This window comes from Drosophila ficusphila, unplaced genomic scaffold (genome assembly GCF_018152265.1).
Source record: "Drosophila ficusphila isolate 14025-0441.05 unplaced genomic scaffold, ASM1815226v1 contig_412, whole genome shotgun sequence".
NCBI classification, from domain to species: Eukaryota; Metazoa; Arthropoda; class Insecta; order Diptera; family Drosophilidae; genus Drosophila; species Drosophila ficusphila.
Genome location: NW_025064326.1, coordinates 345867 through 366498, shown reverse-complemented (window position 1 = coordinate 366498; position 20632 = coordinate 345867). Strand labels below are relative to the sequence as shown.

The 20632-nt window shown below is 49.5% G+C and overlaps 1 protein-coding gene across 2 annotated transcripts in view; it reads left to right on the top strand.

Annotated features, from left to right (window-relative positions):
• The window catches only part of LOC108091511 (protein O-mannosyl-transferase TMTC2), a 33284-nt gene extending 14115 nt beyond the window's left edge, over positions 1 to 19169 (top strand). The window contains exons 3-11 of one of the 2 annotated variants that reach the window (XR_001771401.1): positions 12191 to 12277; positions 13082 to 13637; positions 13741 to 14851; positions 14915 to 15029; positions 17309 to 17394; positions 17458 to 17846; positions 17925 to 18004; positions 18127 to 18284; positions 18348 to 18459. Coding sequence is in view for 1 of the 2 variants with exons in the window: in XM_017190760.1 (XP_017046249.1) it covers positions 12191 to 12277; positions 13082 to 13637; positions 13741 to 14851; positions 14915 to 15029; positions 17309 to 17394; positions 17458 to 17846; positions 17920 to 18004; positions 18127 to 18284; positions 18348 to 18521 (2761 nt within the window). In the remaining variant the exon portion in view is untranslated. Of the gene's footprint in view, positions 1 to 12190; positions 12278 to 13081; positions 13638 to 13740; positions 14852 to 14914; positions 15030 to 17308; positions 17395 to 17457; positions 17847 to 17919; positions 18005 to 18126; positions 18285 to 18347 lie in introns of both variants that reach the window. The other variant, XM_017190760.1, reaches the window with a different exon arrangement.
• Positions 19170 to 20632: the final 1463 nt, after the last annotated feature.

The window sequence follows — 20632 nt, the reverse complement described above, 5'->3', positions numbered from 1 at the left end:
ATTAAACTGCAAACGCAAATACACACACCCAGTGCAATTTCATTTCGACCATAAATTGCGAGCACGTGAAAGTTTCTGGCTGTTATTGTTGCTGTTGGTCCCGTTTTTACCGGTTTATTTATGTTGGGCTTGTTATTATTGCTGTTACTGTTGCCTATTTATTCGCGAGTGTCACGAGTCAGTTGGAATAAGGGGAAAACAGGCGAGGGGTGAAAGATAAAAGTAATTTTGTTGATTATTGTTTTTTGTGCACTTCAAACACGATAAATGATTAAACGCAACGCTAGGCGAACTTTGGCTGTGGCTTCAAATGCAAGTGCAGGGCAGAAACCCGAAATAAATCAAAGGGGTTGCGGGAACCCGAGGACTCGGGCTGGAGGCTCCTCCTCCCGAAAGTGGAAATCTTTGGCAGCAGTCAACAGCAGCAGCCACGTCGAATAAACCATGAAACTGTTTTGCCAGCCACAAGCAACGAAACAAACAGAACGCATTACCATATGTGCTTGCCACAGCAACAAGAACAACAACCACGAGAGCTGTTGTAACAAATGACAATTTCAACAAAGCACTATGGGCAAACAAAAGCAAACAGCACAGAACAAAAACGAATCGAACGGAGAGCCCTACGAAAATGCAACTCTTGCATATTTGGAACAAGTGAATTGAGCGGGTTGCTGGGGAGGTGGGGATGTGGGGATGTGGGGGTTTGTATATGGAATAAAGTTATATTGATGTCAAACATGCGCAAAAAGAAACAGAAACAAAACCCGAAAAAAACAATCAAGAATGCGGCAAGGCCTAGGGTATGCTCGAATTAAATCTAATCCTACTGAGCTTAACATTTTATTTAATATTTGCATTGAATATTTGCTCTTTCCGAACAATAACATGTTGATTAGTCCAAATTAATTAAGACCAGTGTTTTGGGGTTTTCCCCCTAAGATATTGAAAGGATTTAGTTTAGCTGAACAACCCTTGGCTGCCTTGGGTGTACAGGTAATGGGCACAAAAAGTTTAAGCGTGCTGCTCTTTTGTTACCAAAACATCGCCGGCACAAAAGCCCCCCGAATAACTGAAACTGGAACGCAGCGGCGGAGGAGAGGCTGCATAGCACCAACCCACTTGCCAAGCAATGCAAACGATTTTCAAACTGGGCGTATACGTAATCTGCCATGAACCAAATATGTGATGCGAGCTGTTGGCCAGAAGGGAAGTAGGGAAAGGTGCGGGGCTGCCACAATTGTTGATGGCCCGGTTGGCAGGCAGACTAGCTGGCGAAGTGAGCAAGTGAGCCCAAATCGAGGACACACACATGGGGAACAATTTGCGCACTCGAAAATCGCTGAAATCGCTGGCAAAATGATTTGTCCACGAACCCCCGCAAACCCCAACCCCCGGATCCCGGATCCCGAACCCCTGTAGCTATGCAGTCATCTTTTTCGTGGGCTCTTTTTGTTTCCCCTGCCTAATTGACGACACCCTAGCGCATATGCCAGTGCTTGTGCATACATTTTAATTTGTTTACTTTGCTCCCATTGTTGTCGAAGGCGGGATAGGTGGATTTGGCCGAGGTGCCAGGCACGGACACCCACACATGACCGCGCTAAATACACTTTTACGTGACTCGGCGACATCAGCCAAGGTATTTATGGAGGTAACGGTGGCGGAACGAAAGCCCGCTGCAATTTGTGGGCTCAAATGTCTTGGGATCGAATCGTATTCCTTGCTGGTGCAACTTCAAGTCGCACAAATCTATTCCGGCCTTAAGCTAATTTCCCCACCTTCGGCTTAAAGTCGACGCGTGGCAAAGCGAATTTCCTGTCTCCACATTGACACTGATTTGATTTCAGCCAGAGGCAACCGGCCGCGTTTCAATGGCAGCCTCATAAAAGACACCGCCCAAGGGCTTAAAACGGAGGTCTTTGAGCCAAAGGTAGAAAAAACGGCAAGCGCGAGCAACGCAACTTAATGCAAAACGCGGCATTTAACACTTTTGAAAGGAAGCGGGCTGCCAGGCAGGGTTCCCCTGCTATTTTACAGCCCCTTATCCAATGCTCATATATTTTTTCCAGCCCCCTCGAAACTCCACCACCTGACCAGCCAGCCATTCACTCCGAGTCAGCCACACTATGGCCCTATAAAATGCTTACAAAATGTTGTTTTATATGAGAATTCCCCTTCCCCCGACACAAACACACTCTCACACACACGAACACACCTACACCGTTTCTCACACAAAGGCACTGCAGCTGAATGCCACTGTGTGTGTGTGTGGGAATTGCATTTTACATGTGACGCACGTGTGCAACAACAGAGCCAACAAAACCGACTCTGCCCAAAGCAACAGAGGTGGAGGATCCGGAATGACAGAGGAGTCCATCTGCAACGGAAAAACCAAACATACCCTTTCTTGAAAAGCGGAGAGATATTTCTCTGTGAAACTGTTAGTTCTCCAAGATATGTTCTCACCAGTTTGGCGTCAGTAATTAGGTAATTTTTCATAGGTGCATATCGTGATAATGAGACTAAGCCAAAAATTATTTAAATCTAACGGAGAGCTAATAGAACTGCACTTGGTTTTTTCGTGATCTCCCAACTTTAAAGCAACGTTTATATTTGATCCCTCCAGGAGCTGAGAATATACCTCTCGGGAGGAAAGGGCATAAAAGCATAAATCGCTTCACATGCGCAAACAAACTGCCTGCACCGCTTCCTCTTCCCTTTTCCCACCGCTGGCTTTTCCTCTCTTTCCCGGCTGGCTTGCGTGTGTGTGTGTGTCAGCACTCATTAGGATTAATTTTCCGGTTGCACCATAAACTGAAGCTTACAGAGAAGACTCAGAGAATGAAGCGATACGGAAGGAGTACACCGAGATAAAAAGTTTGTTATTGAACTGCATATAAGGTTTGGTCGTTCTTTTGGATCAGTAGAATTCTATTCTTCAGTGCAGGCGCGATAGTTGGTTATCGATTTCATCTAAAATACGTTTTTTCCAGTGTACGCTCAAGTGTTGAATGGCTCAGCGTTCCCTCCGTCAGCCTTCAAACAGAACAGAGAACGGAGAGAGCGGGCCGGGAGAGACTGCTCTATCTCTGTCTATCTCTGGGCCAAAAAAGAAATAGTTAAACTGCATAAAATTTAATCAAGAGCGTTGAATGTCAGCCCTGGCAATGGCAGCAGAAAGAAGCAGAGAAACATTGAAGCCGAGAAGAGAGAAGGCCGAACAGAGGACCGAACACGTAAACGAGCAAAATGACATTTTATCATCAAAGGTGGGCCAACAACAGCCAGAGATAGAGATAGGTATAGGTAGGGGAAAGGGATGGGGACAGAGACAGAGATAGAGACAGATAGACATGGGGAAGCGAGCGAGAGGGAGCAACCCACAGGGAATCGAGAACCATTTTGTGTGCGCTGAAGGATAACCTACATTTTACTTTTCAGTTTTTAGTTTGCCTTTTTATTCATGTTCCTATCAGGGTGCGTGTGTGTATGTGTGTGTGTTGGCCAGACTATATAGCCATCTGTCTGCCCGAGTACGTGTGTGTGTGTGCAATGACAAAGCAAAACTTTCCAATTAACTTTGATTAAAAAGTTTCCACTATCGCCCTACAATGTAAACATGAAAAATTTGTTTGAATTAAACTGCTGGCAGTCAGTCAGCCAAAGGGTGGCTGGGTGGGTGTGGCAGGTGCACATAAAATCAATTTGCAATAAAATCAGTAAGTTGTATTTGTCAAGCTCAAACATGGCCGGAAACCCTAGAGGGGAAAGATGATGGATGAAAGGAAGGAAAGATCGGACTGACTGGTCAACCGTCAATTAGTTTGCGATTGGAGTTTAGTGAAGGTGTCTATGAAGGTATGAAGGTATTAGTTATATTATCTTGTTCATGCTTGAATCTCCCGAAAAAAGGTTCGGTGTTCTGGGTTAACTGCCGTTTTCGACGGGCTTGATTATCGATTAAACAACGTTAGTTAGTAAACGGCAACCCCAACTCAAATACGAGTCCGGGATCCGCGAGTGATGCAGCCGCATAATGGACAGTTGGCCGCAACCGCAGGACCACCACAGATATGCCAATCCATCGCAATCGCACACAACAATCGCAGGCCCCAGTGCACTTGTGTGTGTGCACTCTATATTGTGTAAATTTGCAATATTTGTTTTCATTTCATTCACTTAAATGCTGCAAGCAAGCAAAGGAGGTTGCAGGCGGAGAAATCACGTGCTACTATCCCTAGAACTTTAAAAGTGTTAAATAATAATGAAATATGAACGGCTCATGGAGTTTGATATGCACTAAATTATCTAAACAGAAACTGTATAAAATGCAAACTGAAGCTTGAAAGACCACAAAGTTTTTCTCTGTGTAGGAGCAATGCTGCATTCCTTTTATGTTTCGCAAAATGTAGGGTCCACCTGCAGTACTTTCGACGGGTTTTGGCCAACGCTGCCTTCTCGATCAGCGCTTCGCCGCAAATGGCACATCAATTACATTCTTACATTTCATAGCAGATACAAATTTGCAACAGCAATCTGCAGGCTACCAGCATGTGGCATCTGTTTGCCCATCCCCAATCGCTCCTGTTTATTTGACTGTTGGCTGTGTATGTTCCAAATCTGTATCTGCGAATCTGCATCTGTATCTCGAGTTCGGGCTTAGCCCACACGTGATGAGATTTTTTGCATAACACACAGTAGGTCGAAAAGTAAACTTTTCCACAGAAATACTGGTATATTTTTAAAGACTTCCGTTTTGTTAAATTAAGTTGGAATAGAACATTACATGTTGTGTACAACTCGAAAAGTTAGATTTATTTAATTTATAGGATCTACTTTTATTTTCTCTTTCAGTGCTTTTCCAATAAATACTTACCAACGTCGAAGCTATGTGTGCATCCATTTTATAGGTTTCGAAAATGTTTTGATTGAAGAATCTGTTATCGGAGCCACTGTGCAGTGCCAAAAAATCTGTCGGTTGTCAATTTGCGAGCGTGTGAGCTAGAGCGATATTGCAATGTGCATTATGTCGGCAACGGAAACATGCAGCTGCTGCAGGTTTCCCATGCCCCATCCTCCACTGCGGTCAGAGCCCGCTCCGTTTGCATTGGGAATCAATCGCGTTGAATGATTGATAGAAATGTTTGCGAAATACATTTGCCAGCTGGCGCACCGGCACATCGATCGCTGTGGAACTCCGCCTTGGGCGGAGTGCAAAAAAGGAGACGCCTCATGTGCCAGCGAGCGCGTGACATATTTTAACGCTCCGACGCGCCACTTGTTGGGGTTTTTCCGCCGCCGAAGGGCGAATGCGAATGGCGCAGCGTAGAAGCCACCTAATAATGCCGCAGCATTAAAAACCCATAAAAGGAATCGCGACTTTGATGTGGGACTGCCTTAAGACTGCTTTCCCGCTCCAGCTTCTGCAGAGCATTAAAAGTTTGCCAGGGGGAAAACCCTTTCTTGCGGTCCTCGAATCTGCTCCAAATTTTCAGTCGACGACCGGCCCTTTTCGAGGACTTAATAAATAATTTGGCCAACAAAAATTGATGCTTCAATGAACCTGGGCCAGCTTACCTTTTGGGAGTCCGCACAGAAATAATCAAGTTTGCACAGCGGTGAAAGCCACACAAATTTCAATGGCTGTTTCCTCCGTCATATTTTAACTTGGTCTGTGCCTTTTTCTGTTTGCTCCTCAAACTTGACCAAAAGTAAATAATATGAACGAGGCGGTGATGCTAAATGTTAAGGGATTGGGAATGCGAAGTTGGACAAGCCGCAAACTGGGTCTTCGATTTTAAATTCTGTCGAGGTAGAAGAAGAAGTAGAGTACATTCGTTGGAAGCCAAAAATAAGGAGGAGCTTGACTGGCATTGATTTTATTTGGCTTTGAAATATCGAAAGAGGCGGCGTATTTCGATATAATGGGTGTGCACTTATCATATGGATGTAATGAAACTAACTGTTAGTTAACGTTAAGGGAAGTATTTACTTCGCTTGGTATTATTTGTTTTAGGGGATTATCGATTCATTGGAACCGCTTCATACATCGCGGTTTCTGTGTGTTTTCAGCTGATATGCATTTAGCTAAATCCACAGCCAGACTGCGTTTAGTTGTGCAGTGTTTTATGGGGCTTCATTTGGGTGTGTGGCCGCTGTTTTTTCGACTGTTTCGCACGGCATTTGTTTTTTATTGTTTTTATTGTATTTTATTTTCCCCCACCGCAGCCGGCGCGTGAATTGTTTGTTTGTTTCGCTGTGTTTGCCTGTCGGTTGTACATAAATTGCGGTGTGCGAGGACCCGCTTTCCTCCTCGCAGCTGCAGATGCGTTGCTCTCGTGCCGTGTGCGCTGGAACAATAAACAACGTGACTTATCACATTGCGTAACTTGTGATTTAATTGGATTTATGCCCACGTACGCTCCTGGGGAACGGGATTGAGGGAGGAGGGACTGCACTGCAGTTCGTGTCCGCAGCCCGTGAGCATTTTCGCTCAATTTTATTGCAACTCCTTTGGCCCGATCCCACGGGGCTTGTGTAATGTCCGGAGATCGGAACCCAATCGCAGTTCCCATCGATTGTGGTTGCGCAAAGTTTTTAATTATGTTTGCGGTTAGCAATTGGATTTCTTTCCTGCAACACCTCGTTCCCCCCTCAACACACACACACACATTTACTTGTCCTGACGGGGACAAACATGGATGTCGCTTAATTATTTCATACGAGCCGTGGCATATGCACCTACACTTTTGCAGCTGCCAGTTAATGTTTCGATTTGCATGGTTTTTCGCATGCCACTCAGTGAGCTTCCTCCGGGTTGTTTGGGCAGCGCGTCAAAACGTTAAATATTCCATGCCAACTATTTAAATGGTACAAAAAAGGAGCTTGGGTGGAAGCTGATGGTGCAAGTGCAACAGTATCGTAAATATTTGCCCCACACAGTTGGAACGAATGTAAAAATTCTGCATGCGTACACAGGGAAAACGGTTCGTACATGTTTAATTGTTCTTCACTTTACTTTATTAACAAAGACAAAAAGTTTCGAAGATTAAAAAATATTTGTCGAGTTAAGTCGAGTATGTCGAGTTTGATAAAGTTTCAAAATTCATCATTGTGTAGTGAAGTTGATAAATTTTCCTCAAAAGGGTTGTTTTTATTTTCCGGAGTGGAGCAAAACGGTCAAATCAAAAGCGCGCCAACATGGCGTATGCGTAATTATAATTATGTAATGCAAACAGCACAAAGCGCACACATACAGACAGACAACGAGCTACTCACTCACGGACACACTCACACTAGCACACACACATACAGACACACAGACACATGTCATTTTAATTAGCATATAGAGCAACACGCATACGCCACGTTGGTCGTCGGACTCAATTTCAAGGCACTTGGCATTTGGACATTCCAGTTATAATTGTTCAACAGGCTTACGCAAATGACGGAGAAGGGAGGTGCGGGGTGAGGAAGGGGCGAAAGGGGGAAGAAGGAAGGGCGACGAGGGAAGAGGGAGAGGGGAGGGAGAACGCACGACAGTTGCGCATTCAATTAACGCAGCTCAAACACACAAGCTCACTTACGCAAACTATAACACAATTCGTAACTAGGCCGCAGCTTCCCGTTTCAACCCCGAAATTTCCGGCCCTAATTTTCCGAGCGCGATTATCGAGACTCTTTGGATTCCGTTTTTTGGGTTTTAGCTCTGTTTTTCGGGCGCCAAAACATTTTGGAACAGTAAATCCGAAGCATCCTTCCTTCCCAAAACCCTCCGCTAAGTGTTTTTTCCCCATTGTCAGTGTGTGTGCCGGCGAATACATAATTAAACGATTTACAGTTTTGGGCATTTAAATTAAATTATGGCTGTGAATTTGTGACTCAGGACCGGCAAATTGCGGGCGGAACTTGAGGGCGTATCGAACCCTGTTAATTGGCAGATGCTAATTATTACCTAATTATTATATACGGTGGCCAAAGGAGCTGCAGTAGTCTCTGTCGGAAAAGCGGAAAATTCTGCAGCGATACCACAGAGTTACTTTGAAGTACCTTATAGCTGAACTTTTTGAATAGCGCCCTTGGTTTTCTGATCGAAACCAGATTCGTATTCAAATTCCGCTGCAACTTGAGCCCCAAAGCGGAACTGCGGCACTTTCATAATTCGCCAAAAGCCGCTCAGATAGGTTTTCACGGAAGAATGCGGGGTGCTTCAATTGAACGAACCGCTGGGCAAATGTTCAACGAGCTATTAAACCGAAGCCGGAGAATAACCCCCAAAGCGAACAAAAACTTTACTGCATGGCCAAAATCCAAAAAGTTTTCCTCAACCAGCCACGCCTCCGAAAGGCAAGTCTGTGTGCATGATTCTCACATGTGAGTGTGCGTGTGGGTGGGCGGGAAATTGCCTTTTTGTGATTAGCATAAAAGTGCCAAAAGTCTGAGTCTGTCGCTCGCTTAGGTTGGAATACGACTGCAACACTAAGAGAAAATATGTTCGTTCAAAAACACGATATGTAAGTGGAAAATGACTTTATCAGTACTCATTAATATCGAATTACTAAAAGTCGAAAAGTGAAAGTACCTTAAAGTTCATGATAGGGAAACTTTAGGGGTTTCTGCAAGTGCACTTGAAGCCCGAAAACAGTCATACTGGTTCCCTGGGCCGAAGACACCCACAGAGCTCTGGTTCTAAATACCTCAAAAAATATTAGCAAGGGCAGTCCGCCCCAACGAAAGCTGACCGGAAAGTCAGGCCGGGCTGCATCCACAACGCGCTCAATGACCCGAACTCAGGACTCAGGATTCAGGGCTCTGGACTGCCGACTGTGGACTCCCAACTCCAGTCCTCCCCACTTGTTTGCATGTGTGGAGCAGTTGCTGTGGGGCTTACCTTGCACTGCGAACCCAACAGCGCTGTTGCAGCGTTTTTCGGTGGGAAAAGGGTAACGGCGGGTGGAACACTCGTATTTGGCAAGCTAAACGAGTTTAGTTGGCCAAACATTATCATAACTTGGTCGTTTGCAAGCCGCAATGGTGTAATCGTTTCATTTTTAAAACGTTTTCGGTATTTTTACGGTACTTTCCCAAAATGGCTGCCTTTCCGTTCATTATTTTGATGTCCGGTCGGGCGGAGAGGGTGGTGAGTGGAGCCGGGCTCCCGAAACTGAAACTGCCTATTTAAAATGCACTGTGTGGATTCACAAGGCAACGCTGCATACCGCATAATAATAAACTTTCACTTTTGGCAGGTTTACTCAACTGTAGTCTGCCCTTTTTCAGCTTTATTCGACGGCAGTTTGAGCGGCAAATGATTGCTTACCACTCGGGGGAGTAAAAAAAGGCGGCCAAGTATCTGTGGGTGTTGGGCGGTGGGGGTGGCTAACCCCTTTGCGAGGGCCGCAGGTGTCGGCATATAATTAATTTTATGCATAATCAAGCAAAGCGAAATAAAAACGCCTATTAATTATAGTTTTTGCTGCCAGCCCTAAATAACTTTATTCGTGTGGGCTGTGCGAGGGGGTAAATTAATTCAATGCGCTTAAATTTCACGTCTATTAGTCTACGGAGTCCTCGCCGGCTTCTAATTTCCATACTGCGCTGCTGTTTTTGGCATTTGGGCCATCCAACGCCACTCGCCGGGCAATTAATTTAGAATTTTAATACCCAAAGTCGGTGGGCAGGCACACACACACACACTCTGCTGGCTAATTGTGGTCTGCAGAAGGACTCCAGCTGGTCAGCCTTAGGCTACTTTATCCCGATGAGAACAGTTCCAGCAATGGTATATAAACATCCTGTTGATAAGTAGCGATGGCATAAAAACGTCAAATAACTAGTGAAGTCATGAAATCGATTGTGGATTTCAATAATTCTAGTTGGTGCAATGCACATATGACTCTAAAAGGATCGGCTCGAGCAGATCGGCACACATTCCAGCTGCATCCTGGCAAGCCAAGGGAGGGCGACCTTCGCTGGCTAAAGTTAGGTGGCAACTCTGGGTTGGCCAGGCAAACACCTGCCCAAACGGAAGCGGAAACTGTCAAAGGCACAACAAACAAACGCAGCGATGAAAAAACAGCGCGAGGGGAGTGGCTGAGGGTGAAAAGAAAAACCATTAGACGACACAATTTACTAGGTCAGCAGCAAAGGATGGCAGGTGGCAGGGCAATAAAAACAAAAGTGCCAACTGGCATGAGCCAAGTGGAAAGGCAAGGAAAATTGAGAATGGAGAATGGCGAATGGAGAATGGCAAGTGCCAGGACTCAATTTGTGAGCAAACAATTTAAAGTGCGACGGTGGCAAGTAATAAGACAAAGTGGAAATTTAATCAACAATACTCGTAAACCTGAAACTGTTAAATAGGCAAACAAGGAGGCCCACGGGGAGGGCCAGCGAAAATTGAGACAATGAAAAGCCCGTTATTTATGCGGTGGCCGGGCTAATTACGAAAATAAAACATGATTTATGGCCCGGCGCCCGAAGAGGGCCACGATGTGTGTGGGTGGATGGCTAGTGGAAGGGGGAAGCTAGATTGAGTGGAAGGAAAGAAAGGAAATGTATCTATCAGCTAACAAAGGACCGTCTTCCTCATTTATAGTGCTCGAGTCCAGAGTCGAGCTTTATTATTTGTGGATAATTGGTATGCGAGTCGTTCGCCAAACGAGTTGACAAGTTGCGAGTGATAAACCCCGGATGAGATGGCCCCGAGCAAATGGCTCGGAAACAAACTGCAGGCAAATCAATCAGGCAAACACTCGCCAGGCGAAGGAAAGAGCCCAGGGCAAAGCTCGTCATAATGGCTCATTAGCAAAGCAATTTTGGCGGCTGTGCAGTAAATGGGGCTCCTCCTTCGTTCTTCGCATTTTTACTTTGCGGCTTACTCGCATATTGAATGCTGCTAATTTGGGCTTAAGCCGCTTAAGGCCCGGACCCCGCGCACAATGCCAAATCTCTCGGTGTGTCAACGTCGACAGAACTATGCCGCCCACAGTCCCCTCCCCTCGAGGACTTAGCGAGGCCTAAGCCAACTGCTTATTACTCGCATGTACAAGCTTTTGTGCCGAAAAAAGAAAGCGAGCGGCCCTTTTTCACATTAAGGGGGGGTGGCGGAAATTGGTTCTACTTGGGGAGCTGCCACTCTGAAGTCGGTTAGAGTATTGTTTTTTCTCCACTTATTAATACTTTTATGTATATGACTTCGGCATTTCATTATTGGAGTTGTTAGGCTCATTTCTTAGTATAAAGCCCTTTTGCATTTAACGGTTGTATGCTATTCAGATTGGGGATGGTAAAAGAGGATCCCATGTGTCCATTATGCTGCGGGGACACCGAGCCACCCACACACATGCTGGCTTTTGGACAAACATCGCCGGCGAGCTCGTTGATAGCCTTTATTGTCTGTCGCTGCTGCGACTTCTGATGTCAACGATGCTGGGTGGAAAGGGTGTGGGTGGGCTTCTGGGGGAAGAGTCCGACTGGTGACGCTGGCAACCGCAGCAAATGTGCATAGAATCCAGAGGAGGAGGAGGAGAAACGGGATAAGCGAATGCAACGGCAACAGTCTGCTGACTCTCATTATGTGTAATGGCTGTAGCAACATCATCAACGGCCAGTAAACAACAACGAAGGCGGCGGAACGGGCGCGGCAACAAAAACGGCTGTCAGGAGTCCGAAATGACAACAATGCCCAAAAAGGAGGAAGCCATGAATGCAATCTACCTGCACATTGCAGGCCGATTCCGAAAGGAATGAAAAGCCAGCGGAAAGCAGGGGAAAGGCAAAGGAAAAGCTGCTACCAGCAGTTACTTACTGCCGCTGGCGGCAGCAACAACAAAAGCGAGCCAACGAATACCTGAGATGGGAAATATGATCCAGAGTTGTTAAACAGGGCTCAGAAAGGACCTCGGATGAATGTCACAACTTTCGCTTGTCAACGGGCTCATTATATAAGCCATACACTCACAGAAACGCACTTCTACTTTCGCTTTAAATAGCCCTTAGATCTTTGTATGATTTATAAATTCATTAAAAATTTAATTTAAATTACATTTCAGTTTAAGTTAGACTTTGAGTAAACCGAAGCTTTTAGTTTTGCGATAAAATCATGAATTATGGAGAAATATTTATGTAATAGCTTGTGGGCAAACTGAAACTAATCGATTCCCCCATCTCTTCCCCTCCATTTCAGCATGGACTTCACGTGTTTGTTCTGCTGCAGCCTGGCCTTCGTCCTATATCTGAACACCCTGAACGCTGGCTTCGTCTACGACGACAGGTAAGAGTCATTACGGCCGAGGAATCGGGGAGATGGAGGAGGCGGCGGCTCCGAGGCAAATTTATTAAAGTTGCGATAGCACATCCTGAATTGCGTAACATTATACGTACAGAGAGGGAGGGGCGGGGAAGTGGGTGGGGAAAGTCGCCTGCGGCATGCCGTGATGCTGCAATGGAATTCCACCGGCGCTTAAAATCGAATTTCAGCCAGGAACGCTCCACACACTCACTCTCTCCCTCACAAACACACTCACTAATAGCAACGACTTCTCCACCGACTTTATGCGGCATTAGAGTGGCATTTGTTTATGTGGACCACTGGCGGTGGGGCAGGCGGCTTTGGGGCCACCTCCCCGGCCTTGCCATGATATACGAGCTGCTGGCACCGCCGTCGTCGTTGTCACGAACACCCGGCCCAAATCCTACAAAAGTCCGCCTGCCGTGCTTCGCAGGTTGCACAGGTGGCAGAGTGGAAATTCCGAGGGAGAAATCGCAGGGGATTCCACGGAGCAGGACTTCCGCCAAAGACCAAATCGCTGACTGCTACGCGTAGTTACCCAACTACTTCTATGCGAACAGGCAACAGTCGATGATCTTCGCAATGAAGTGGAAGTCGTTATCCTTCCCAGAAGAGATTTTTGTGCTCAGCAAAAATCAATTAAAAAGTTATCCCAATAACCGAATTTTTAAACAAAAATCACGATAAAACCTTTTGCTAAATAAAGAGTACTTGTAATGTAATCTTTGGGATATTTTTAGAGTTCCTTTCTAATAATCCGAACAATTCGAATCTTTCTCCTTGCAGACGTGCAATCCTGGCCAATGCGGACGTCTCGGGCGGATCCCCCTGGCAGCGGAGCTTCTCGAGCGACTTCTGGGGCACTCCGCTGACGGACAGCGGCTCCCACGGATCGTGGCGTCCGCTGTGCGTGCTCAGCTTCCGGCTCAACTATCTCCTGGCCGGCGGCTTCGCGCCGTGGGGCTTCCACCTGGTCAACAACCTGCTGCACTGCGTGGCCACTGCGCTGGTGGTGCGGGTGGCCCGCACGCTGATGGCCTCCGTGTGGGCGGTCCTGGCCGCCGGCGCCCTCTTCGCCGTCCACCCGATCCACACGGAGGCGGTGGCCGGGGTGGTGGGCCGGGCGGACGTGGCCGCCTGCGTCTGCTACCTGCTCACGTACCTCAGCTACCTGCGGCACATGCGGTGGCGCGAGTCGGGGGACCCCCGCCAGTGGCTCGCCCTGGGCGCCACCCTGCTCCTGGCCCTCGCCGGGCTGCTCTGCAAGGAGACGGCGGTCACCGCCCTGCTCGCCTGCGCCCTTTTCGACGTGATGCGCGGTCTGAGCGGACAGGTGGACAAGGTGAGTTACAGTTCCCATACTTGCCAGTGGTTACGAGTACTGTTTCTGCTCGAGTCCTGCATGTTTAAAGTGCGGCAAATGCAATCGTGTTCCTCCTCCGCAGCAACGCCTTCGATCCGTGTGCATTGTGATGGGCGCCCTGTTCTGCGGCGTCTACTGCCGCCTGGTCGTCGTCCCCGGACCGCAGACGGCCTTCTCCAGCGCGGACAACCCGATCGCGAGGACGCCCTCCGCCTGGACGCGGCTGCTGACCTTCCTCTACCTGCCCGTCTTCAACCTGCGGCTGCTCCTCCAGCCGAACGTCCTGAGCTTCGACTGGGGCATGGACGCTCTGCCCAGGGTGACCTCTCTGTGGGACCGCCGCAACGCCCAGTCCGCCTGCTTCTACTCGGTGCTGGTGGGCGTGGCGTGGCGCAGCTGGCGGCAGCTGCTGAGCGGACCCAAGGAGCTGCCGGGAGGGAGTGGAGTGGCCGCCGCCTTCCCGCAGTACCACATCCAGAAGGTGCCCAGTCGCAAGTCGCGCTCCAAGCGCAAGCGGATGGTCAGCAGCAGCAAGTTGCAGGCCTTCGAGGCGGCCTACCGCCAGCAGGAGGCGCTTCCCTGCCGCGACTGCAACAACAACAGCAGCGGCTTCGTCTACGAGGGCGGTTCCCACACCCAGAACCAGAACCACAACCCGAACCAGAACCCGTCCCCCGCCCAGAGCCACCCCCATCACCTAGTGTCTTCCGCCTTCCGCGGCTCCCGCAGCAGCAGCAGCTGCAGCAACAGCACGAACAGCAGCTCCAGCTCCAGTTCCAGCTCCAGCTCCAGTTCCAGTTCCAGCTCGAGTTCGGCGGGGAGCTCTGGCTTCCACTGCTCCTCCAGGGAGTACGCGCTGGAGGGGATGTCGCGCGGCAACCGGCACGCCTGCGTGGTGGTCATGTCCCTGGGCTTCCTGGTCCTGCCCTTCCTGCCCGCGAGCAACCTGCTCTTCTACGTGGGCTTCGTGGTGGCCGAGCGCCTGCTGTACCTGCCCAGCGTGGGCTTCTGTCTCCTGGTGGGCTACGGCGTCTCCAGGCTGATGGCCTGCTCCCCGAGAGCCCGCTGTGCCCTCCTCCTGAGCTTCAGCGTCCTCCTGGCCGCCATGAGCCTGCGCACCCTGAGGAGGAACGCGGACTGGCGGGACGAGGAGAGCCTGTACCGCAGTGCCATCGCCGTCAATCCGCCAAAGGGTGAGTGCTCCCCCGATTCCTTGCATCCGAACCTTCGTCAATTCCAATTCCCTTTCCTTTCAGCGCTGGGCAATCTGGGCAGCGTGCTCAGCTCGCAGGGACGATACGAGGAGGCCAAGCAGGTCCTGCAGGAGGCTATTCGCTACCGGCCCAACATGGCAGATGTGCATTTCAACCTGTGAGTAACCGACCACTGAATACGAAGATCACTTGAAAGCCACTTAGCGAATGTTCAGAATGCCTCTTTTGAAACGGTTCAGTGGGGAAAGGACTCTTATAGTGACAGTCATTCTGGCCTTGTTTTCGATAGAAATACTAATATGTTGTTATGTTGAAAAACTTGTTTAGTAAAAGAGGGTAAAGGAAAGGCACTTAACGCACATATTCTAACAGACCTGTACCTTTTTTTTCTGCAGTAGTGTAAGCCGGAACTGGCCTCATTACGTTGCCCACCCACATGCGACAGGCAGAAGCAATGCGATAAATGGCAGCCTTATTCATTATCTTTTTATGCGTTTTCCCCTACATCGGGCACTATATCTCCCCCTCCCCCCGTCCCCATCCTCCACCCAGAGAACTCTTCGGTTGGGTGCGCATTTAGCGCGGCCATTTTATGCAGCACAGCATCCTGGTTATGAGCCTGCGTCCCCGAGATGGCAATACAATGCCGAACAAGCTGTCAAATGGAGCCCAGTTCCTTTCTTGCGCTACCCGAGACACGCAGCAATCCTCCAAGTCGTCCTGCCACTGGATCCTTCGTCTCGTTTTCCCATTTCCATCCAGCTCAGGGCATTTGCGTGCCGCTGCAGAACTATGCTCATTTTGTGATGCACGGGCATGCACTGGGAGAAAACGAGGTACTTTCTCTGGTACCTAACAATGGAAAGTAGTGTTGTGGATAAAATGAAAGTTTAGTTCAAGTAAAAGTTGTATACGGAACAAAGCTACATATCTGAAAGCACCTTGATTTGAAGTCGAAACTAAAAGTTATTCTAACTTGGAGTGTAGCCATTGAAAGAGGGGAACATATTTTGTCTGTGCACCATCCAGGATGCTCGGCAAAGGCTCTCAGCTTTCACACTCTCTCCGTCCGTCATTCTGTCCCTCTGTCCTTCTGTCCCTCTGTCAACGTCTGACAAAGTCTGTAAGCTCGTCGTTTTCTGCTTTCTGTTTTCAGTTCAGTTCTGTTCTGTTCTGTTTCTTCCTTATAGTTATGGTTCTCTGCTGGCTCTGTGTTTTGTCTGTTGTCTGTTCGCATTGCATTTTTGCTCATTGCGCATATTTCACAGCAGCGACGCGACGCGATGCGACATAACGGGACAGAAGGAAAGCCAGCAGAAGTAGCAGTAGAATGAGTGAGGAGTGGAGAGCGGGGGGTGGGGAGTGCGGAAATACAAAGCTGGGGAAAAGCGAAAGAAAAGCGAGCGCGGAGTTGCGCTTTGAATATTCAGTGCGTCATTTCGGGTTTTGCTTTTTACCGCCTGTCTGTCTGTCAACGTCAGGCGGCTTGTCGCAAGCCAGATTATTGCTTTTGCTAACCTTGCCCGATTCGCACTCCCTTCGCCGGCTAATGCCGGAGTCCTCAAGAACCAGGTCACACTGCTAAGGCTGCCATTATGTGTGTCCTGCGTGTCCTGTGTGTTCTGCGGAAACCCTTCAACAGGCTGCCTGCAAAGCGAACCACGCGCTAATCGAAAATCAATGTTCCCTGCCCCATTCGCAGCAGCCTCCTTCCCCCAGAAAAGCTGCGGATACACACATCCGCGAACACACAACACACATACATTATTTACTGCGATCAAATCATCAGCAGCAATGCTCGCGGCGGTCTGCTTGCTTGACTGATTGCCGCCTCCCGAAGTTCGTTGTTTGCCAGCAGGACCAGCAGGAGCGGCAGGACTAGCAGGACCTGCAGGAGCAGCAGGACTGGCAAGAGTGGGAGGAGTGGCAGGAGCAGCCAAACATCGAAACCAGCAAATCACTGAGCTGTGTAATTTGATTTTTTACTTTACCGCACGTCAAACATTCGGGATTGTTGTTGTGGCTGCTGCACTTGTTGTGAAAAGTGAAAGGACCCTCCACTTCCCTTTTGCCTGGAACCTGGTTGCGAAAAGTGCAAGCAGTCGACACTTTAAGAGCCGCCTGCTCGACAGTAGCAAACTAATTATACGAACCCAAATGCACCGCAGAAAAAGTAGGTTTGGAACACAAAATTGTATTACAAAAAGTAGCGTTTAAATTCAGAGAAACTAACCGCAGTCCGGGGGGGTATTTAAGTTTGCTCCAGTCGAGTGCTAGTTGCGCATCAAAGTGACAGTCCTCCAACCGGAGGCACTCGACTTGTCGGGCTCGAGGGAACCTCAAGGGGGCCAGTCTGCCCGATTTAGGCGCTCTAATTAGATCACGAGAGCCGGCAAGTTCAGTCTATTAATGTCAACACTTTCGCTCTCGCTTCAGGGGCATCCTGCACCAGAACCAGCAGGTCTATCCGGCAGCCGTCGAGTGCTTTCAGCGCGCCATCAAGTTCCGACCGAATCTGGCGGGTGAGTAACCAACCACACATTGCAGCTTCTAGGGGGCAGCTCATGCTTACTCGTTACCCACAGTGGCCTACCTCAACCTGGGCATATCATTCATAGCGCTGGGAAAGCGCCAGCAGGCCATCGAGACCCTGCAGGCGGGCTCCACTCTGGATGGGGCCGCCGTCCGAGATCGGGGAGCCCACGACCAGGCGCGCAGCTCGGCCTACTTGCAGCTGGGCGCCCTCTACGTGGAGCAGGGCAAGCTGCAGCGGGCGCTGGCGGTCTACCGGGAGGCCCTGTCCTCCCTGCCGGGACTGCCGCAGCAGCGGGAGGTGCTCTACCAGCGGATCGGGGACGTCCTTGGCCGCCTGCAGCAGTGGGACGAGGCGGAACGCCACCACCGCGCCGCCCTGGAGCTGCAGCCCAACCAGGTGGCCGCCCACATCTCCTACGGCATCACCCTGGCCAGAAATGTAGGTGCTCCTTCCATCGCTTGAGAGCTTGAGAGAACAAAATGCTAATTGTTGTCCTGCTTTTCCCGTGCAGAGCAGCCGAGCCTCGGAGGCGGAGATGTGGTTCAAGCGGGCCCTGCAACTGGCGCCCGACCAGGCCAGCGTCTACCATCACTACGGTGGGTACTAAACCATGTCATTGACTAACTATAGAGATAGGAAAAGAACTCAAATCTTTTTCACTATTGAAGTAAGCACCAGCAACTGACCATCCTTAATTGATATTCCCCCCACCGTTTAGCCGAGTTCCTTTCGCTGCAGTCGCGGCACCACGAGTCCGCCGTCTATCACCGGAGGGCCGCTGAGCTGGAGCCGAACGACTACGCCCTGGTGGTGGCAGCTGCCACCGCGATGCGGCTGCTGGACAGGAAGGTGGAGGCGGAGATGTGGTACCGCAAGGTGAGCAACTGACGATCCGCTCCAGGAGAACCCCCTCTTAAGCCAAATGTATCCCCGTTTCAGGCAGTGGCTCTGCGACCGGACGACGCCCATGCCCACACCAATCTGGGGGCCATCCTGCACCTGCTGGGACGCACGAACCACGCGGCTGCCAGCTACAAGGCGGCTCTGCGACTCCAGCCCGGAGACGCCATCACGCTGGGCAACCTGGCCAAGCTGGGAGTGACGAATGTCTAGCAATTGCGGCGGCCACTTTCGCCGAGCAGCTGATGATAAAGTTAATTAGCCACAGAGCAGAGATATTTTTATATGTACGGGAGAGGAGGGAAAGGAGGGAAAGGAGGGCAGGAGGAGCGTTAGATAACTCTACAGAATTTATACAAAGGACTTCGATACATATGTATATCATTTAGCAGCTGGCAGCCGTGTAAATATCCAAGCAGCGACCAAGAATGTCACAAATAGATAGCGATACAGTACCGATACAGATACAGATACAGATACCGAAGCGGAGCTGACAAAGATTGAGCTAGATACAGATAGAATCAGTGGAGGAGCGACAGAAAGAACAATAATTAAAATACCTAACTGATAAGGGAACGAGTTACTGTACAGCTGCAGACAGGATGCAGGATAGTGGGAACGATGATTGGGTAACTACTCGTAATGTGCTTAAATATCCGTGTAAATTACTGTACATACGAGGCCCCGCAGCCAAAGGCGTGGGTCGTATTATTGACTATATATATACGATATGACTTGCTTCTCGAGATTGTTTTCTCCGTTGTGTGTACATTTTAGTTAAGCAAATAAAGATACCGATGCAGTGTATGGATTGTATAGAGATACGGCAAGGAGAATATAATAAAACCAAATGAATTGAAATTACCGAAACTCTGTTTGGGTTAGCAATACGTATACAATCGCAATCCTTCCTTGCCGCCGATTTGGCCACTGCACTCAACCCAGGCGCCTCTCGAGGGGCATTTTAGCAGCCAGGGTAAATATTTTCAGTGCTCAACGGCTTAAGATCCCCTCCCCCCACTGTTCCCGTCAACTGGCCTCCTGCTTGCAGCTGAACCCGAGCAAAAGCACAATCAATGTCAGAATTTTCGACCCAAGTCGAAGACGAAGACGAGGACGCCACTTAAGCCGTGGGCAACCACAATGGGAAGTAAGGCGCTGTGTCCTCCGCCAAGCAAATCGCAGGATTATGAATTACAATACACCCGGGTGGCCTGCTCCTCGGAGCAGTCATAATATTGTCACAGCCACAGCCACGTCTAAATGGCCGGCTTGGCAGGCAGTCCGGGCTCCTGCGGGCGGCGAGATGGCGATGCCACCGATAAAGGTGATGGCTTCTGACGTCCGGGAGGAGCTCGGAGCAAGAGCACTTCTTGGCACCACCGATGGGCTTGGCGAGTCGAGTGGCTGCAGAACGTGCTCGAGAGCGAATAAATGAATGTATCAGACAGTCGCAGTCACTCCGTCCGTCAGCCAGTCGGTCCGCCGTCAACCCGTCACTCCTGCGAGAGCGAGAGCGAGGCGGAGCGTCCTCCAAAACGGTGTCATGTTGCCGGAGCCACTTGCACCAGAGATGGAGCAGAGAGCAGGGGAGGCGCCACTAAATGCGCCCGTCCCGAGAGCTGCTCACTAATTGCAGATGCCTCCGCCCGCGCTTCCCCACTGCTCCCGTTCACCCATCATCTGGCCTCCTTACAAAGTGACTCGTTAGCTTTGTGGGCCAGCACGGAGTGGCGTTCAGAGCGCTAATTACTGACAGCCTCGGCGGTGAGTGCTCGGATTTATGACAAGACATCCTCGGCATCGGTGGCTCCACTGGCCACTCAGATCTCCGGAGTCGTCGCTTGGGTTCCGCCTGAGTGCGCATCGAGAAGACCATTTGAGCAGAAGCCACTGCTCGCCAAAAAGTTACCCTTTAGAATATTAGTCCTATATTATCTTGTTTCTGATCTTGCAACATTCTTCATCGTTGTGCCTCTCCTGAAATGCTTTTCCTGTAATGTCTACAGGGTGTGTTAAGGCTCAGTTGCCGGACAATGCCCCGGACCAGATTGAGGGGGCAGGAGGAGGGTCAGGATAGGGTATCGGGGGTGTGGGCTGGCGATAGGACCCCACCTGCCAAGTGCAGCGCCAGACTCAGCTAATTCGAGCTAATTATGACCCGGGGCTGTGTGAACTGAAGACGACAGCCGAGGAAAAGCTTACACAATGTTTGATGTGTGTAAAGCAGAGCGCACACACAAAAACACGGCGTCCCTGGACAACAGAAGCGAAATCGCATTGGTATTTTTATGTTTTAATTGTGGCTTACGTTTGATTTGGCC